This window comes from Oryx dammah, unplaced genomic scaffold (assembly GCF_014754425.2).
Source record: "Oryx dammah isolate SB20612 unplaced genomic scaffold, SCBI_Odam_1.1 HiC_scaffold_17, whole genome shotgun sequence".
Lineage (NCBI taxonomy): Eukaryota > Metazoa > Chordata > Mammalia > Artiodactyla > Bovidae > Oryx > Oryx dammah.
In genome coordinates this window covers 6,176,540-6,194,409 of record NW_024070201.1, presented here as the reverse complement: position 1 = coordinate 6,194,409, position 17,870 = coordinate 6,176,540, and the positions used below count along the sequence as shown (strand labels likewise).

Sequence of the window (17,870 nt, the reverse complement as noted above, 5' to 3'; positions counted from 1 at the left end):
CCCCGCCCCCGGGAGTCCGTCTCGGCGGCTGCAGCCCCCGGGGGCGCGCTTCGCCTGCTACCTTCGTTCCTCCCCCGCGGGCTCCCGGCGGAGTCGGGGGGAAAGCAGGGGCGGGCGAGGCGGCCGGGCCGCGGGGGGCTCGCACAATACGCGCGCGCCCCGCACCTCCGCTCCCGCCGCCGGGCCGCGAGCGGGGGCGGCCCTGGCTTCCGCAGGCGGAGTCGCGCCCCGAGCCCCCTCTCCTCCGGGGTCTCCCGGGCCCCCTAGTCTCCCCGGGAGGCACGGAGTCGTGCCCTCGTTGGCCAGCGTGGAGCAGAGCTGGGGCTCGAACCGGCCCGGGCGGTCCCGGGCTCTTTGTCCCCCTCCCCCTCCCGGGAGCACTTCTCCTCCTCGCGGCCCCGGCGCTCGCCGAGCACAGGATCCAGACTTTCCTGGAAGTTGTTTATGGAGTTGGGCGCTCTCACCCCGGCCCTTCCCCCTTGCGCTCTGCAACTCGCGCAGGCTCACTCTCCCCGAAACGCAGTGGGCTCACGTGCTGGCTTCACCACGGCGGACAATTATTTACAGTCCGCTGAAATGCTTTTAAATGGGCCACATCTGCACGGCGCGCGGGCTCTGGGCTGGGTTGCACCGCGCTTGGGGTTTAACACAAGTCTTTGATAACGCTCCGCAGGTTGACTCACAGGCCGAGTCCTGCCTAGTTCAGCTGTGATTAGAAGTTAATGTTTGGGAAGCGATGACTAATTCGAAGCTCGCCATTGCTCTTTAATTCTTACTGAGGATATGAACATGGCTGTCCCACATACACAGCGTTCGATTATTTTGTCAACGTGATCCAGCGTTGAAGTGCAACTGTGTATCATGAAAGTGTTAACATTCCGATCGGTCCCAGAAGATTTGTTTAGGGGAGACTTTTCTTTCTGTCCTTCCTTTTTAAAAAAGAACTTGCTTCAGGCTAAACTTCAGCATAGGAAGTTTGCCCAAAAGTTAATTGGTTTTCCAAATAACTGTGATGAAGTTAGTCCCCTCGGCTGTAACTTGAGCGGAAAGAACACTTATCGCCCCCACTCCCATCGCCCCTCCTATTTGGAGGCCTGTGATAAGTTCTCCTCCCTCAGACCAAGGGGTTTGGGAACTCAGAAAAACTCACTTAACCTGCTGACAAAAACCTGGGTTAAGGGAGAGGAAGGAAAAACAATTTAGCTGCTTGCCCTAAATATTTCAGTTTGTAAGAAGTAGACTTAGGTGCGCTTCTTTCTTACCCCTGGAAATGAGTTTCCGGACTCATGGGTAAAAATGTGTGTTGGCATTGCACCCCACTGTCTGCACAGCTATGCTGCTGGTTAATGTGTTTCAAAAGTATAATACCCATAGGATATTGAATTCCCCATTTTATGGCATCTATAAGCCGAAAAGAATTGCCATGAAAAGTGTACCTATTCTTCTAGTAAATGATTGCATGAAAGTTTGTTTCAGCAGTTTATGGATTCATAATATTCACAATTTACTATAGTTTTATTTGTTTTAATGCGTTTGTTGACCAAGTGTGCATCTGTAAGTTAGACTTTTATTTCTGCTAATGAGTCTTAAATTCCAATTTATTCTGATTGGAAACTCAGAATATATATGATTTAACAGCAAGGCATAGATGCCCTTGCTGATTGCTTTCAGTCTCTTTTCTTGGTTATATGAATCTGGGAAATTTTAATTTTTTGATAAAACAAACCCTAACTCTAATTAATTATATAACTACATTTGCTTATGAATAGTATGAATGGGGGTTGTAAATACTGTTGTTCACAAATTATTGAATATTTGAATATAAGTTCATTTATTGCCTCATTTTTCCATCGTGGGGGGAAAAGTATTACAAATGAGAAATCTTGAGGCTCAGAGAGTAAGATATTGTTCAGTGTGTCCAGGTTGGACTGAAACCCATATCTTTAGGGTGTGACTTGAGCAGTTTTTCTGCTGCTACACAGTTGTAAATATGTAAGTATGTAAATTCTTAAGTTACCATTGTGGTTACATTGTTGACATCTTTATCATCTAGGTACAAATGTATGGCAGGGTTTATATTTCATTCATTAGGTGACTTTTAAAGAATCTTTGAATGTTTCTGGATCTTTTGTAGTTCTTAAAAGTTGTATAAATTTTGATGGTTGCTGTATTGATGACATTTGTCCATGGTGAGAAAAAAATGACACCTGTCTTGTGTTTAGGGCTTGGCTTAGAAAAAAACAATTACGTAAAACTTAGTTTTGAAAAAAGGTGGGGAGTACATAGTTATTTGATTCTTTGGGTTTTGTTTATACCTAAAACAGTTCAGAACTTGGAAAAACACCCACACTGCCTTGGCGTTTACCTCGGCTTTTAAAAGTATCCATCTGCAACCTGTATTCCTCTGTTAGATGTTGAAATTTACCTTTGGTATTTAGAATTTCATGGCGACCAAATATTTAGAAGAAGTTTGCAAGGACTCTCTTTGAGAACGTATTTTAATAAGTCTTTGTTTTCACCTTCCCCATAGGCCAGTACGGATGCAGGCACCGCTGGAGCGCTGACTCCGCAGCACGTGCGGGCTCACTCGTCCCCCGCGTCCTTGCAGCTGGGAGCCGTGTCTCCAGGGACGCTGACCCCCACGGGAGTGGTCTCCGGCCCGGCAGCTGCACCGGCTGCTCAGCACCTTCGACAGTCTTCCTTTGAGATCCCTGACGATGTGCCTCTGCCAGCCGGCTGGGAGATGGCAAAGACATCTTCTGGTCAGAGATACTTCTTAAAGTAAGTGGAAAAAGGGTGGGGGATCATTTTCTGGCACCAAGATATGATTTATTCTTATATTTTCCTTAATATTTATGTCAAGCTCAGTGATCTCTTCCATAATTTTTTTTTTCCCCAGGATAGTACGACCTAAATACCTTCTTTGGGTAATATTTTGAAAGCTTTATGGATTCCTGGCTCATAGCCTCTTACTAAACTTTTTTTGTGGCAGTTAGGATGTTCTCATTTTGAGTTTGTGCCAAACCTGTTAATTAGCCTAGCTCTAAACTGAAAGGATCCCGTGAAGAATTTCACATTGTGAGAATTAGTAGGCTGGCATAGTTTTATGAAGTATGTATGGCACTACTTACCTTTTTAAACATTTTACTGGTAGAAAAGAACTATAAAAATAAGTAGGACTTCCCTGGAAGTCTGATTTAACAGTATTGTAGGTGTGAGATGACAGACCCTTTAGCTGCAGTTTGATGCATTTTCTCCCTCAAAAAGCAAAGAGAAATATGCGTTTTCATATTTGATATACAGCAGTTCAGTCAAACTTCTTTTGAGCCAGCAGGTCTTCAAAATAGAATCCCTCTTCTCTGGGTAAACAAAAACAAGGCTTTTGGGTTATTTGTTTTTCTCAGCCTTATTTTTTTTGTGTGTTTAACAAAATGGCAAATTTTCATTGAAGCTGAAAAGATCAAAGTAGAATTTTGTCTCCTCTCACTTTGAAATTATGGATAAGACTTTAATATTTTTATTTGGCTTCTTTGGCATAAGTATATACAAAATGTTTCCTATAAGTAATTATAGACTGAAATTGATATTTTCAAAAAGTTGCTTAGTTCTGTTCAATCATGTTGAGATAATAAAAACAATCCAAGTTTTGATTGACATTTGTCTTAGACAGTCTACTCCCAAGGCAAATGTAACATTTATTCATTAGATCAGATAATACAATAATAATAATACTGTTTTGTTGTATATCTTAATATTTTATATTGCCTTTCAGGGCAGGTTGTTAACTTACAGTGTAAGATACAGTTTTGTGACAAGCTTATTTAGGAGAAAAGCAGAGGGAAAAGTTTGATCTTGAAAAGTTTCTGCAGTTTTTTGCCCCCCTTTCCTGCAACTTTTTTCTTTTTTAAATCGTTTTCTGGTGTCCCGGTATCCATTTCAGAGGGTCAGGTTTCAACCAGAACAATAAAGAGCCTGAGACTGGAAGGTACACACAAGTCTGGCAAACTCATCTGCATGAGCAAGATCATTTGTTCTGAAGCAGACATCCACAGTAAATGATTGAAAGAGTTGCTCGCTGTGAGGGATGCGTCTTGAAGGGAAAAGGGGTGGAAACAAACCAGGTTGTTAGGAAAAAGAAAGGCTGTACTTTTCTGAAGCTCTCCCTGCTGGGTCGCATGCTGACCTGGGGAGATTTTTAAACAGTTTAATAGCTGGCTTGCCTCTCTTCTTTGGTTGATGTTATAGCTGAAAGTCTGTGATTAAAGAGCAACATTTATGCTCCCCTTTTCATCTTTTGTATCTTGTAATAATTGCTTTGAGGTGACATCTGCCTACATTTTTATGTATGTACATTTAATGATCTTTTTGTTTTGACGTGAAATGTTCTGTATTTTATTTTTTAAACTTTCCAGTGCCGCTTTCTTTGAGAAAGTGTTTCTCAAAGGTGGATTAACAAAGGATACACACACATACACCACCCCCCACCCCAGACACCCCACTCAGGTCAGCCTCTGGCGAAGGTAAACCAGGACAAAATGATCAGAAAGTTATGCCATATGGGTAGTGGTTACCATGAAAAAGAAAAACTGGAAAGAAGATAGATGAGCATGATTGTTTTTCAAGATTTTTGAGAGATTCTCACTGGAAGTAAAATTAGATTTATTATGTGATAAGAATCATGAAGATTTTTGACTCTGGAATATTTGGCTCACATCAAACCTTCAGAAATAAAAAGATGTCCCCTTATGGATGGATCTTGGTCAGTAAAAGCAAAATCATGGGTTAGTTGGTACACATCAGGAATTACAGAGAGGGCCCCTAAGCACTGACTGTGGAAGTTGGATGTAGACTTACAAATTTAGTATCTTCTCAAGGATCTGCTTTATGAGCAGTGTGTAAGTTGGAGAAGAGTTATAGAAAGATTAGTTCACATCCAGTTGGTAGCTATTTCCATGATGTCGTGGGGCATGTGAGTTGTCCTCAACAACTTATTTTTGTGTATTGCACAGGAAATGAGTTAGTATCTGCCTTGACTTAGAGTTGAAGGTAATAAATGAAGTCTTTGGAGCAGGGTTGTTAATTGTCAAAGTTCATGTTTATTCTGGGTTTGATATTTTAAAGTCAAGCTCTCTTTGCAATCAGCAGCACTTTCCTCTTGTATCTAAAGAAGATTCTTATTGCTGGCTAGATGTAGAATGAAGATTTAAATTAGAGACTTCACAGTCATTCCAACAGTGAAAGCTGCGCCTTACTATACATTTTTTTTAGATACTTGTTGGCACCAATTTTAAGTTACAAAGTATATAATGTGTTGAAGTACACACTTGGCATAGAGAAATCTGACCATAAATGCCAAATTTGCAAGATGATATAATTTAAAACTTAGAAACATTTACTTTGGAAGCAACTGATTGTCGTCTTGTGACATTAGATAAATGACTTTGAAGTTAGTTGGCCCATCCTGTTGTTTCAAGGCAGCATAACTACTGAAGGATTGCAGGCAGGCAGCTGTTGGGACTTTTAAAGCCCTGCCTCCATCAGTGAGATTTTATGGAGAAGACTCGTGCCTTAGGTTGGCAAGTGATAAGGTGGAAGTATGGTCCTAGCTATTTATCAGTGACACATATTCAGGTTCTAGTATGATTGTGAAGTATTTTAAGTTTAGTCTGCGTATTAGGTATAATATTTGTTCTACTGAGTTTACTGTTTAAAACGAATTCCTTCAAAATTGTGTATTGAGCTTTAAGAGAATTCTTTTATTGCTTTGAGAATTACTGCTTTCTTCATCTGTCTTACAGTTTTCCTACAGGAAATAGTTCTTCAAGTAGTTGGTCAACAACTTCCTATTTCTTTATAAGCTGCTGAATAACTTCCTGAATTAGAATTCTATATCTCTGGTTACAAGAGTGTTCTTACTTCTCCAATTTGTTTTATTGACTCATGCTCTGTAACTGTTATGACATACAAAGAACTTCTTATGTAAAATGTAGCATAAAGGAACTTATAATTTGATTTAAGAAGTCTCATCCAGTGATTCTAAAAATGTGTAGATTTTCATTGTTTTAATAATCTTCTAATTTTTAAGAGGTCATTTTGTTTCATTTCTGTTTTTTTATCATTTTCTAAATAACTGGACTCTGGTTTTAAACCTCGAAGATGCAAGGTTTCTTGTGGCTGTGATTTTATTAACAAGTATATTGAGTATCTTGATTCACAGTTTTAAAAAGGTTATCTTTTCAGAGATTTTTGACATTTCACAGCATAGCCCGTATTCCAACATTAAATGAAGTTGCCTTCTAGGTGTTATTAATTGCTGTAAGTGATTGGAGTCTTTTTTTTTGACCCTTACCTTGTTTTCAAAATGAATGTTCCTCTACCCTAAGTAAAGCTACTTCAAACATGTATTAATTAGGGAGACATATTATCAATTAAATTGTTTCTTATTATAATGATTTGATCTTGCATCTTGTCCCAAACACTTAGAAGAGTATGAACACATATGTGTATTGCTACTGTAACAAATATTAGGCGTTTTTAAAAGGAACAGTTTTATTGAGAGGCTAATCTGCTCCTTTGGTTTCTTGCTATATCAAATGTAACCCAAATGATTTCCCTTTAAAAATGAAAAGCCTGTGATATTGCCCGTAACTGTTGACTAAGCTGCAAAAAAACAAAACCCAGAAAAGAGGGGAGGGTGAGGACACGAGCCCATAAACAGTTGAAATTGCAGTCACAAAATATTTCCCTAATATAATGTTGTAAGTCAATTGTACTTTAGTGTTAAAAATCCCCAGAGTTACTTCCCTGTCTGAGGGGATGGCCAACCTACCCGTCTGTCTCTCTGATTGAGACTGAGTGGAGAGAGATGAAAGAACACCCTCAGCTCTCAGGAAAAATGCTTCCTTCTGCTCAGTGGGTGGGCACCCCGGGAAGAATGGCCTGCCGTGCCACAGATTTACGCGAAAGTGTTGAATATGGTGGCAGGGAAAAACAGTTGGAAGATAGTGAGTGTGACAATAAACGTAGCATAGAACTTACTTTCCTAAAAATAATGAGTATTGTCAGTGTGAACTAAGACAGGTACTTGACCTTTATTAAACTAGAAGTTTAATTGCAGCAAACTCAGTTAGCTGCAAGACAGTAGGCAAATTTTCTTTAAAAAGTAATGTTAGAATATTTCTCCCCTGAAGCTTCATGTTAACTGTCGAAAAAAGCCTGGGTGATAGTCAAATAGTTGAAACTTTAAAAACTTCTTGAAACTCTGAGATCAGTTCTCGTTAATAATATAGAAAAGTATGTTTTACATTGTAGTTGGGGAAAATAAATTAGCATCTTAAGATAGTAATGCTAGTATGACTCTGAATTCCATTTTACCTTCAGATTTTTAAGAAGATGTAAGCTCTAAATGTAATCTATTTGTCAAAATATTTGTGAAGTTTAGACTTAGGGCAAATCAAAGTGAAGTTGTTTCAAAAATCAGTTGTTAAGGGTTAAGATTATTCAAACTTAATTTGCTACCTTAAGTGATAGTATAATTTAGCCATTAATTATGACTTGAAAGTTTAATAATAGTTGAGTAGCACATATAAAAGAAAGTCTTAAAGAGCTGTGTGATTCTATAACTGTGGTTACTAAGTGATGCAGTTTTTACAAAAAGGGCTTCTGATTCGCGGATTAATCAGAACTTCAAGCCATGAAAGGGACGTTTCTGTTTTTATGAAGAAGAATTACTTCATGGTTCTGGATGCTCAAGTACTGTAGCACAAAGTTTCCTGGGAACAGTACTATCCCCATGGAAGCACTTCTATTTGCGCAGGGCTTGACCCCTTCTGAAAGCAAACAAAAGAAGTTTGGTATAAATCACAATGGTCTTTTTCTTCCCCCTTCCCTTTAATATTTTTGACAAGAAAAAGTGGTCGGTAGTTTAATCCTTATTTGGCGTTTAGCATGAGAAGAATCACAGTCTTTAACACATCAAGTGATAAGACGATGTTTCTCTGAATAGTGTTGCAAATTAGCAAAATGAATAGGGCTGTCTATTTAAAATATTACTATTTCCTTCTACCAAATATTTTCAGTGTGTTTGTGGTTAGTACTATTACCTGCTCATTTTCACTTTAGTGGGCTTTTTCTCTGCACAGGATAGTGTTACTCAATAGACTTAGCAAATTTTTCAACTAAATCTTGCTTTGAGTGTGGTGAGGGTACAGTTTGTTAGAAGCTCCTTCTCTGCTCTTGCAATATCTTACTTAACCTAGAGTGAGGAGACTTTTAAAGTAAGGTCTTTGTTTAACCAATAGATACATGTTTAGAGAATGAGCTTTTTGGTACATGCATGAAGACTTGCTATAGACTAGTTGATCTGGGCTTTGGAGTGAAAGTGTCTGTCTTCAGAGTGCTACTTTGAGCCTTCACACAGTTAATTGTGTATTTAGAAAGTTGCCTGAAATTTTAACTTCTCACATATCCTGAGGCGACTATAATATGAAGTAAGGTTTGAGGAAAGAATTTAGTAAATCCTATCATTTAGGAGGTAGGGGTAAGAGGTGGATTTTTTTTTTTTTTTTTTTTTTTCTGTAGAAGCATGAATGTGGGGTTCCTTTGTTTTATATTTATAAAACTGTCCTTCCTTCCTTTGCTTCTTCTCCCATGTATCTGATTTTGTGGATTTTTAACAAAAGTGTATTTTTTAAATTATGAAAGTAATACGTGTTCATTAGAGAGAATTGGAAGATTCAGGAAAGAATAATGTTAGGAAGCACTAGATTTCTGTCAGAGAAAGGTGATTGAAGATTCATTCATGTTTATATAGCGTCATTTGTAAATATATATTTTGCAATTTAATTTTAGGGGAGTAACATATACATAGATTCAGAAAATCCCTTGCTGCTATAAGGGTCATAAAGAAAAGAGCAGTTTTAACAGAACTTTTCTTTGTCTCTGACTTACATTCTCCAGAGGCAAACACTTCCAGTTCTTTTGAGATTTTCCTCTTTTTAAAAATTATGTATTTATAAAATATGTTACCATTTACAATTTTTTCTGCGCCCTCTAAAATTCCCCTTTCCTTTACCTTGCCACTGTAATTGCTAAAACTGTTTTGCTAGTATTCTTACTAGTATTGTTAAGACTCTAGGATTTGCATGCAGCCGAGTTGTATAATGTAATGTGATTTTCTGAACAACTTGGATATTCTCTTGGAATTAGTGCCTCATTTTTCTCATTTGTATTCCTGTTGCTCTTTTGGCCCCTTGGAGATATCCCTGAACCTTTTGTCTTCCTGCCCTGCGCTAGATGGGTTGCTTTCAGCTTGCTTCACAGTCATCTTACTAGGACTTGGCTTCACTCTCAGCCTGGCAAGTCCCTGTATCACTCTTCTTGGTTTGATACTGTGTTTACTATTTTTCTCTTTCTTGATTTACTCACTCTTATAGTTGAACTTTCTCAGGAACTTGCTGAGAAAAAGGGTGTAGGTAGCTAATTGCTGAGATCTTTTATGTTTAAAAGTATCTTTTATCTGTTGGCATCTGATGGCAGTTTGGTTGTAGAACTCAAGCTATTTTCCATTAGAGTTTAGAAGGTAATACTCCATTTTATGCTATCTTCTTATTGAACAGTTAAACCCGATTTGCTTTCTTTGGTGATTTTAGTTTTTTTCCCCTTTATTTTTGGTTGGTGGGGGGGGGTGTCTTAAATTTCATAGTATGCTTTGGTATGCACTTTAAAAAATTCATTGTAAAGATCATGTTGTTTGGAAACTCAATCCTCAGTGTGAATGGTGCCCTTCAAAATTTTGCAATGTTGTTTCCCTGTACTTCACTCCTGGGGTCTTTTATTATTTCCTGGATAATTTCTTCCAGTCTTTTTCATGTCTTCTCTGTTTTTGGAATCCCTGCCAGTCAGAATAGCTCTTGAATTTTCTTATCTTTCCATCCTGTTTTTCCTTCTCTCAGCCTTTTGTTATGCTTTCTGGGAGATTCTTTCAACTCTTAACTTTCAATTGCTTTTTTGTTTTTCCAGAAAGATATTTATCGTTCTTAATTTCCAAGGACTCTTCTGAGCTCATTGTTCCTTGGTTATTTTTTAATAGCATACTGTTCTTATTTCATGGATGTAGTAATGTCATAGCTCTCTAAGGATACTACAGTAGGTGTTTCTTCTTAAATTTTCTTCTGCTTGCGGTGTCTTAAGTGGGCTTCACTGGAGAGTGATGTAACAGGAACCAGCCAGGCCCTGAAGTGGTGGGAAGCCTTAAATGTCAGTAGCTCTCTTGTAGTGGCCAGTTTCTCCAGATAAAATCTGCCAGCCCCCTCGCTAGAGCTCTGGCCATGGAATGCGTGTTAAGACTGGCAGCTAGTGTTTGGGGCTTCATCCTTGCTCTTTGCTGTGCCAGGAACATGAATCCAAACCCTCTAAGTCCACTTCTCTGGAACATAAATTTCACATTTTCTGCCTAGGCCAGGGAAGGGAGTGTGTGCAGTAGGTTTTAAAAAGTTGAAGATAGGCTTAATTTTTAAGTTGCCAGTTTTCTAAGCTCCAAACAGTAACCACTGACAAATTCATATGATTTGACTTAGCTTTTAAATCAATACTTAAATAAATGCGTTCACCAGGCAAGCGATTAATTCAGTGTCATTGGTCTCTTTCAGCATCGATTTTGCTACTTTCAGTCGTCATATTAGATTTTGCTAAAGGAGGGAATTGTGTGCTCTGATAGCAGGGTGGTTGGCTTTAGGCAGTGTATCAGTTTGTTCAGAGGATTTGGATCCTGAAAAGTGTGAAGGGGCACAGAGCCTGGAAACTTAATTTCTATCTGTACATATAATAATGGAGCTGATCCTATCTGTTTTTCATGTCATTTTCTAGTTTTCTGTCTTGTATCCACTGCTTTAAAAAGTAGGGCTTAAAAGTAAAATAGCCTTATGAAATCAGCAGATATATTTTCTTTCATTCTTTTCCTTTCACCTGGTTTTTATCAACACAGATGTTAAAGAAAACGAGTATGCATGTCTAAACTCATTAAACAGTTACTAGTGTCCTTGCGTGGGCTGGCCCCCACAGGCACGCAGTGTGACCCTGCCTCAGTTTAGGTGGTTGCTCTCTAACAACTGCTGTCTTGATGGCTTGGAAAAGTGACCTGTGCTGCCTTTGACAGGCCATTGTAGATGCCATACAGTGATATTGAGAGAGTATTGTTTACATATAAAAAAGCCATGGACGTGTAAAAAGTTAGAATTTTATGAAAACTGGGTTTAGGTTAAAATGGATTCACCTTAGGTAGTAACAGAGATGTGTTAGGACCCTTTGGTAGCAAGTTGAATTTCTTCAGATCCACTTTTTCAGCAGTCTCTTCCTTGAGTAGTTTAAAAAGTTGGAAATTCTTGATAGAAAAAGAAGAAGCAAACCTTTTAAAATCTGCATAAAATCTTAAATGACCAACGCAAAACCAGACCAGAACACTCTAGCATCAGAGAAGAGTGCTAAATGATACTGAAAAGGTGGATACTTTGGGGTGGTAAAAGATTTGAATGGGGTAGAGGAATGGAACAGAATCAGTACATCTTAGTTAAATATGTAAGGTAGTGTGTTAAAATGACAAAGTACTAATGTTAGAAATGAGCTAAAACAGCTTTCTGAGAATGCCTGGAACTAATTGTTACCAGTGATAGAGTCACAGTTAAAACTTACCAAGCTTTCCTGGATAACTTTTTTTTTTTTTTTTTTTTTCATTTTAAAAACAAACAAAAAAAAACTGGGGAAAAGTTGGCCAAGATACAGATGTTTCTGTTTTTCCTCTACACATGTTCAGACTGATACAGGTTATATTTCCGAAATTGTGTAGTCTGGATGGTCGCCAGCTGATGTAATAGATAGATCACTGTTGACCCCTCCCAGTTGTAGGGGTATGCAGACTTTCCTGTTAGGACTGGTACAGATCTCTTCTTATGGGTCACGCAGTAATCGTTGTTTCTGCACAGTGATAGATAAAGTTAGTATCATTGTCCTCTGTGCTTGAAGATAACCCACCTCCCATATCCCCATCTGTTTTTCGATTTTCAGTTAGTGCCCGGGATTTGCACAGCTTCCTCTTCTCCCTCAAACACAGGGTGGTTTTTCTTTAAAAAGACCCACTTGGTTTTGGATGGTGGGTGTTGGATCACTTACATTGATGTCTGTGATTTCTTTCACTCTTCTATTCTTAATTATCTAATTTGAATTCACTATATGTGCTTATTAGTCTCTTCATTTCATAAGCCCTTACCTCTTGGTTTTATGTCGAAGGCGTAGGGTTTGCTGGGTTCCCCTCTGTGGAGTTGGGGCAAAATCAATAATACATCAGTCTTGATAGACCAGACAGGTCTCAGGACACATTTATTGCAGGTTTGCCTTTTCGTTGCTGATTATCTCTCAGTGGAGAAGCTGTGGAGGCTGGGTCATCATGGGCTCAGTGAAGATGGGTCTCTGTTCAGCACTGTGTGTGAAGCTTTTGATGTGTTTATTTGTGGACGACGTCCCCTTGTTGTTATTTAGTTGCTGTCACGTCCAGCTCTTTTCCACCCCACGGACTGCAGCCCACCAGGCTCCTCCGTCCATGGGATTCTCCCGGCAAGAATACTAGAGTGGGTTGCCATTTCCTTCTCCAGTGGGTCTTCCCCACCCAGGGATCGAACCCGCATCTCCTGCCTTGGCAGGTGGGTTCTTTACCACTGAGCCACCAGGGAATCCCCTGCTGTCCCTTAGCCTGCTGATTTATTTTAGTCCATTGGTTGATAGTCACCCTGCATAATGCCTGTAGCCCCTGCTCAGTTATTACTGTTATTTGTTCCATGCTAAAAAGATGCTAAGGGTACTTACTTGTGTATTCTAAAGTTTATAAGTTTGAGGTTATTCTTAAACTCTAATAGCTAGAACTATTAAAGACACTTATTTGGGATTGTAAATGAACGATCTAGGGTTCCATGGACGCCGAATATATGACTGCTTTAGAATTAAATGAATAGGAAATGAAATTATGTTGTTAAAGCATTACATACAGTGAGTAGAGTATTGTGAGAATTCGGGGGAAAATTAATGAGGTGATGGGATTGGGACTTTGAAGAGACAGTGTTTAAGTTATATAGTCGGGCTCTGCTGTGCTCAGTCGTGTCCAACTCTTTGCAACCCTGTGGACTGTAGCCTACCAGGCGCCTCTGTCCCTGGGGTTCCCCAGGTAAGAGTACTGGAGTGGGCTGCCGTGTCCTCCTCCAGGGGGTCTTCCCAACCCAGGGATTGAACCCAGGTCTTCCGCATTGCAGGTGGGTTCTTTACCATCTGAGCCACCAGGGAAGCTTGTACAATTAGTATTTTCACTTCAATGAATGTGGGTGCATAGGAAGTGGGGAGACAAAGACAACTGCAAAGGGATTTTCTGGTAACAACCAAAGAGGTTGCCCTTCCCAGCCTGAATTCTGTTTGCATCTTAAGAGATTCCTCCCTTCATCAAAAGGAAGCTATTAATTGTGGTTACTTCTGCACTCTGACCTTGGGCATTTAAAAAAAAAAAATTCTTATATCAAAACAGTTGAAAAACCACTAAGTGGCATGGTTTTATTCACTGCTTGAGGGAAAAAACAGTTTTACAAGTGAAGACCATCTACTACAGATCATCCATTACATGAACATTGGCAAGTGCATTTGTATCCTATATGTGGTTTTTTAACTTTTAGTGTTACAGGCTATTTAAGTTGTGTTTTGTTTTGTTTTTTTTTGTCTACTTTTTAACACTATTATTTGTAGGAAATGCTAGTTAAAAGGGATTGTTTTCAACTTCCTGGTACTGTTTTTTAAGTTTAGCTTGATGTTTATTTACCAAGTAAACTTTGTTAAAATTTTACAAAATGAATGTAAGCCCTTTTCATTCATTGATATTATTGTTGGACAAATTGAATTACTAATAAAATATGCTGTAAAAAGTTACAGTCTTTACGTTTTAAAGTTGGTAGGAAAGCTCCTAATAACAGAAATGTTTTCTTTCAGAGATTTAAAGAATTCTTTAAACTTTAGAGTGATAGACAAGCAAAATCAGGTAGTTTATAGAGTCCATTTTACATTACCAACACCAAATAAACATTTGAGTGCATATTTATTAATCAACTCTATTAAAATAAATTGTAAAACAAATTTAATATTCTGCCTATCACCATTATAAGTTACTGTTAAAACACCCAGTAACAGTTAAAACAATCAGATTTAAATTTATTAATAAAACTTTGGTGGGACACAGAGCAGTCAAAATTCTTTTTACACAAAACTCATTAACATGGTTTTGGAAGGAAGTTAGGAGTTTCAGGAATGCTAGTAATTAAGGCATGGGTATGGCCGATAGCAGCATATTAGGTCATGAAGACTTCCAGCTGTTTTGTAGTAAGCCACATGGAGGCTGTTTGCTCTTACTAGTTGATTTACCAAACTGGGCTACCATAACAGCAATAACAAAAGCAACGTGGATTGGGTGGCCTAAACCACCACCTAGCATTTCTCACAGCTCTGGATCAACGTCGTTTGCATCCTGAGGCTTGTTCTCCTGGCTTGTAGGTGGCTGCCAGGTGAGGCACAGAGGTCTCCTTCCGTGTTGGTGGGAGCCTTCTGGGGAATAAAGGCAGATGCTGCAAAGCCTTCTGAGGCTTGTTACTGCATTCTCTCAGCTCAGATTGAAAGGTTTGAAAAGTAGACTCTTTGTTCATGGGAGGAAGTGCAAAATATTGTGGCCATGTTTTTCAGCCTACCGTACTTGGATGGAAGTTTTTAAAAATAATGTTCAGGATAGTTGAATTTCACCTGAGGCCTGAAAAACTCAGGGTAAAGCATAATGTCACAGGAAAACAGTTTATATTGTTAAAATGTAAAGTCTAATGGTTGGTAAATAATGTAATCTGAATTGAGGTGCCATCCGATCAGGTTGTTTCTGAACCATTTAGTAAGTTAGACAGAATACTGGCTTTTTGATTGCAAGTCATCATTTATGTTTAAAACCATGAATTCTAATTGACAACTAATTGTACCTGTCCTGTAAAACTTGACTCTCATGTTTTATTTTTAAAAACTGCCTTATTTGTTGTAAATTAAGTTAGGCATGAACTCACGTGGAAAACTGGAGCGACATGGAACCTGAATGTCCTGGTCCCTATCTATATTTGATTTAAATGCATTGCTGCGTTCTTTCCCTGTCTGAATTCAGCTAAGAAAAATCTTCACTGTTACTGCAAATATATTTGACTTAAAGTGGCTGTTCATTGAATTTTTGTTAATTTACAGTAAGTTATCTGAATGATCAAGTTACTTCCATATATGTAAACATACATGAACATAACGAGTGCAGGAGGTGTGAGTGCTAATGGTGACCTTAGAGCCTTGGTGTATATGTGGTTCCTTCTTCCCCAGAGTGTGTTCTGTGACCACACCACGTCTCGGCTTGCAGGTGGCTTATGAATGGACACCGAAGGAGCCCTGCTCCACTGGGAGTTGAGAAGACATTCTCAAACATTTAATTTCAAACTTAGTATACATCCCTTTTTCTAAAGACCTATAAAAACAACAGTTCTTTTTCCTTTTCATGAAATTGCATGATTACAAAAACTGACTTAATCCCTTGTAATTTTTGTTACCTAAAAGTTGAATGCAAACAGTGGGTCAGATTTCAGTACTGTGATTCATTCCCCCAAAATGAGTAACCTGGTTAGCAGGATATTCCTCCTTGTTCGCTTGACCTTTTTTTTTTTTTTTTAAGATCCATGGTGACTCCTCCATTTTTGGTAGTGCAGTTCTATTGGGTCTATGAAGAGGCTTTAAAAGAAAAAAGAGCTGCTATTTATGGAGCATTTCCTCAGGCCTGCAATTTGAAGCCATTACAGCAAAGTTGCTGAGCAAGTCAGTGATTACACGCCCGCAGTCACTGAGGCCCCCACCCTGCAGCCTGTGTGGGGTAGGAGCTCAGTAACCCTGCTCTGCAGAATCTGCCCTCTTCAGTTCCTGTCAGTCGCCTACTTTTTAAAGAGCAGGAAGGTTTCAAGCATTCCAAACAGTTAGATTATTAAGTGGGTATAGAATAGAAGCTAGCTTTTAAGTTTTCAGGAAATAGTTCCAAGAACAGTGATTCCCTCCACTGCCACCCCCGAAACCCCACCCCAAGTCCCTTTTAGTTACTTAAAATCAGGTCACCTTATCAAATGCAGAACTCGTCCAGCAGTTTTGCTTAAGCTCACAAAAACAGATGACGGGAGTTGTCTGTCACAGGAATTGCAGCTTAACATGTATATCCTTTCGATCTGAGTCCGTGATTGGGAGGAGTTTGATTTTCAAAGTTTAAATAACTTTGTTGTCTACCTACGGAAACATCCTTTCTCTATAGAGTTTTTCTTTTTTAAATAGTGTTAGAAAAGAAAAGAAAATGGTCTCATTTGTGGGTTTTGTTTTGTTTGTCATCAAGGGATGAAATTGGGTTATGTGAATGTGGTTCATTTCAGTTGCTCAGTCGTGTCCGACTCTTTGCGACCCCATGAATCGCAGCACACCAGGCCTCCCGGTCCATCACCAGCTCCCGGAGTTCACTCAGACTCATGTCCATTGAGTCGGTGATGCCATCCAGCCATCTCATCCTCTGTCGTCCCCTTCTCCTCCTGCCTCCAATCCCTCCCAGCATCAGAGTCTTTTCCAATGAGTCAGCTCTTCGCATGAGGTGGCCAAAGTACTGGATTTTCAGCTTGAGCATCATTCCCTCCAAAGAAATCCCAGGGCTGATCTCCTTCAGAATGGACTGGTTGCATCTCCTTGCAGTCCAAGGGACTCTCAAGAGTCTTCTCCAATACCACAGTTCAAAAGCATCAATTCTTTGGCGCTCAGCCTTCTTCACAGTCCAACTCTCACATCCATACATGACCACTGGAAAAACCATAGCCTTGACTAGACGGACCTTTGTTGACAAAGTAATGTCTCTGCTTTTAATATGCTATCTAGGTTGGTCATAACTTTTCTTCCAAGGAGTAAGCGTCTTTTAATTTCATGGCTGCAGTCACTATCTGCAGTGATTTTGGAGCCCAAAAAATAAAGTCTGACACTGTTTCCACTGTGTCCCCATCTATTTCCCATGAAGAGATGGGACCAGATGCAGTATTGCTGTTTATGTGAATGTGGTTAGGAATTGTTAATTACAGCAAATGATTAATTGAAAACCAAGGAACTTCAGTCCACTCAGGGTAAAATTAGCAGCGATTTTATCTTAAATGCTGCTAAGTCACTCCGACTCTGTGCGACCCCATAGACGGCAGCCTACCAGGCTCCCTTCATCCCTGGGGTTCTCCAGGCAAGAATACTGGAGTGGGTTGCCATTTCCTTCTCCAATGCATGAAAGTGAAAAGTGAAAGGGAAGTCGCTCAGTGACCCCATGGACTGCAAGCCTTCCAGGCTCCTCCGTCCATGAGATTTTCCAGACAAGAGTACTGGAGTGGGGTGCCATTGCCTTCTCCATTTTATCTTAAATAGGACACTTCTAATATGTGAATTTGACAAACTTTCGACTCTTTGGTGTCAAACTTTTAAAACTTAGTAGCTTCTGTGTTATAGTCTGTTGTCCTAAAAAATTGAGGCGTTATTCAATGATTTTCTGCATCCTAAAAGAAAAAAAAATCTGTTTTCTCCACTGTTCTGGATTCAATTTCAGGGAAATTTTGTATGACTGAGAAAAGTGGTTTTCAGCCATACCTATAGTTTTAATTTTAGGAAAGCATCAATTGATAAAATCAGGAATTATGTTACAAGAATTGAAATTTGCTTTTAATTCAAATTATTTGAAAGTGCATTTGGAACTGTAATAATCTAAGATATTTGAAGTGATT

General features: G+C 39.2%; 1 protein-coding gene across 1 annotated transcript in view; it reads left to right on the top strand.

The window, feature by feature from the left end:
• The window catches only part of YAP1 (Yes1 associated transcriptional regulator), a 140,647-nt gene that overhangs the window by 6,072 nt on the left and 116,705 nt on the right, over nt 1-17,870 (top strand). The window contains exons 3-4 of the mRNA XM_040257781.1: nt 16-532; nt 2,531-2,781. Of these exons, the coding sequence (XP_040113715.1) occupies nt 16-532; nt 2,531-2,781 (768 nt within the window). The remainder of the gene's footprint in view (nt 1-15; nt 533-2,530; nt 2,782-17,870) is intronic.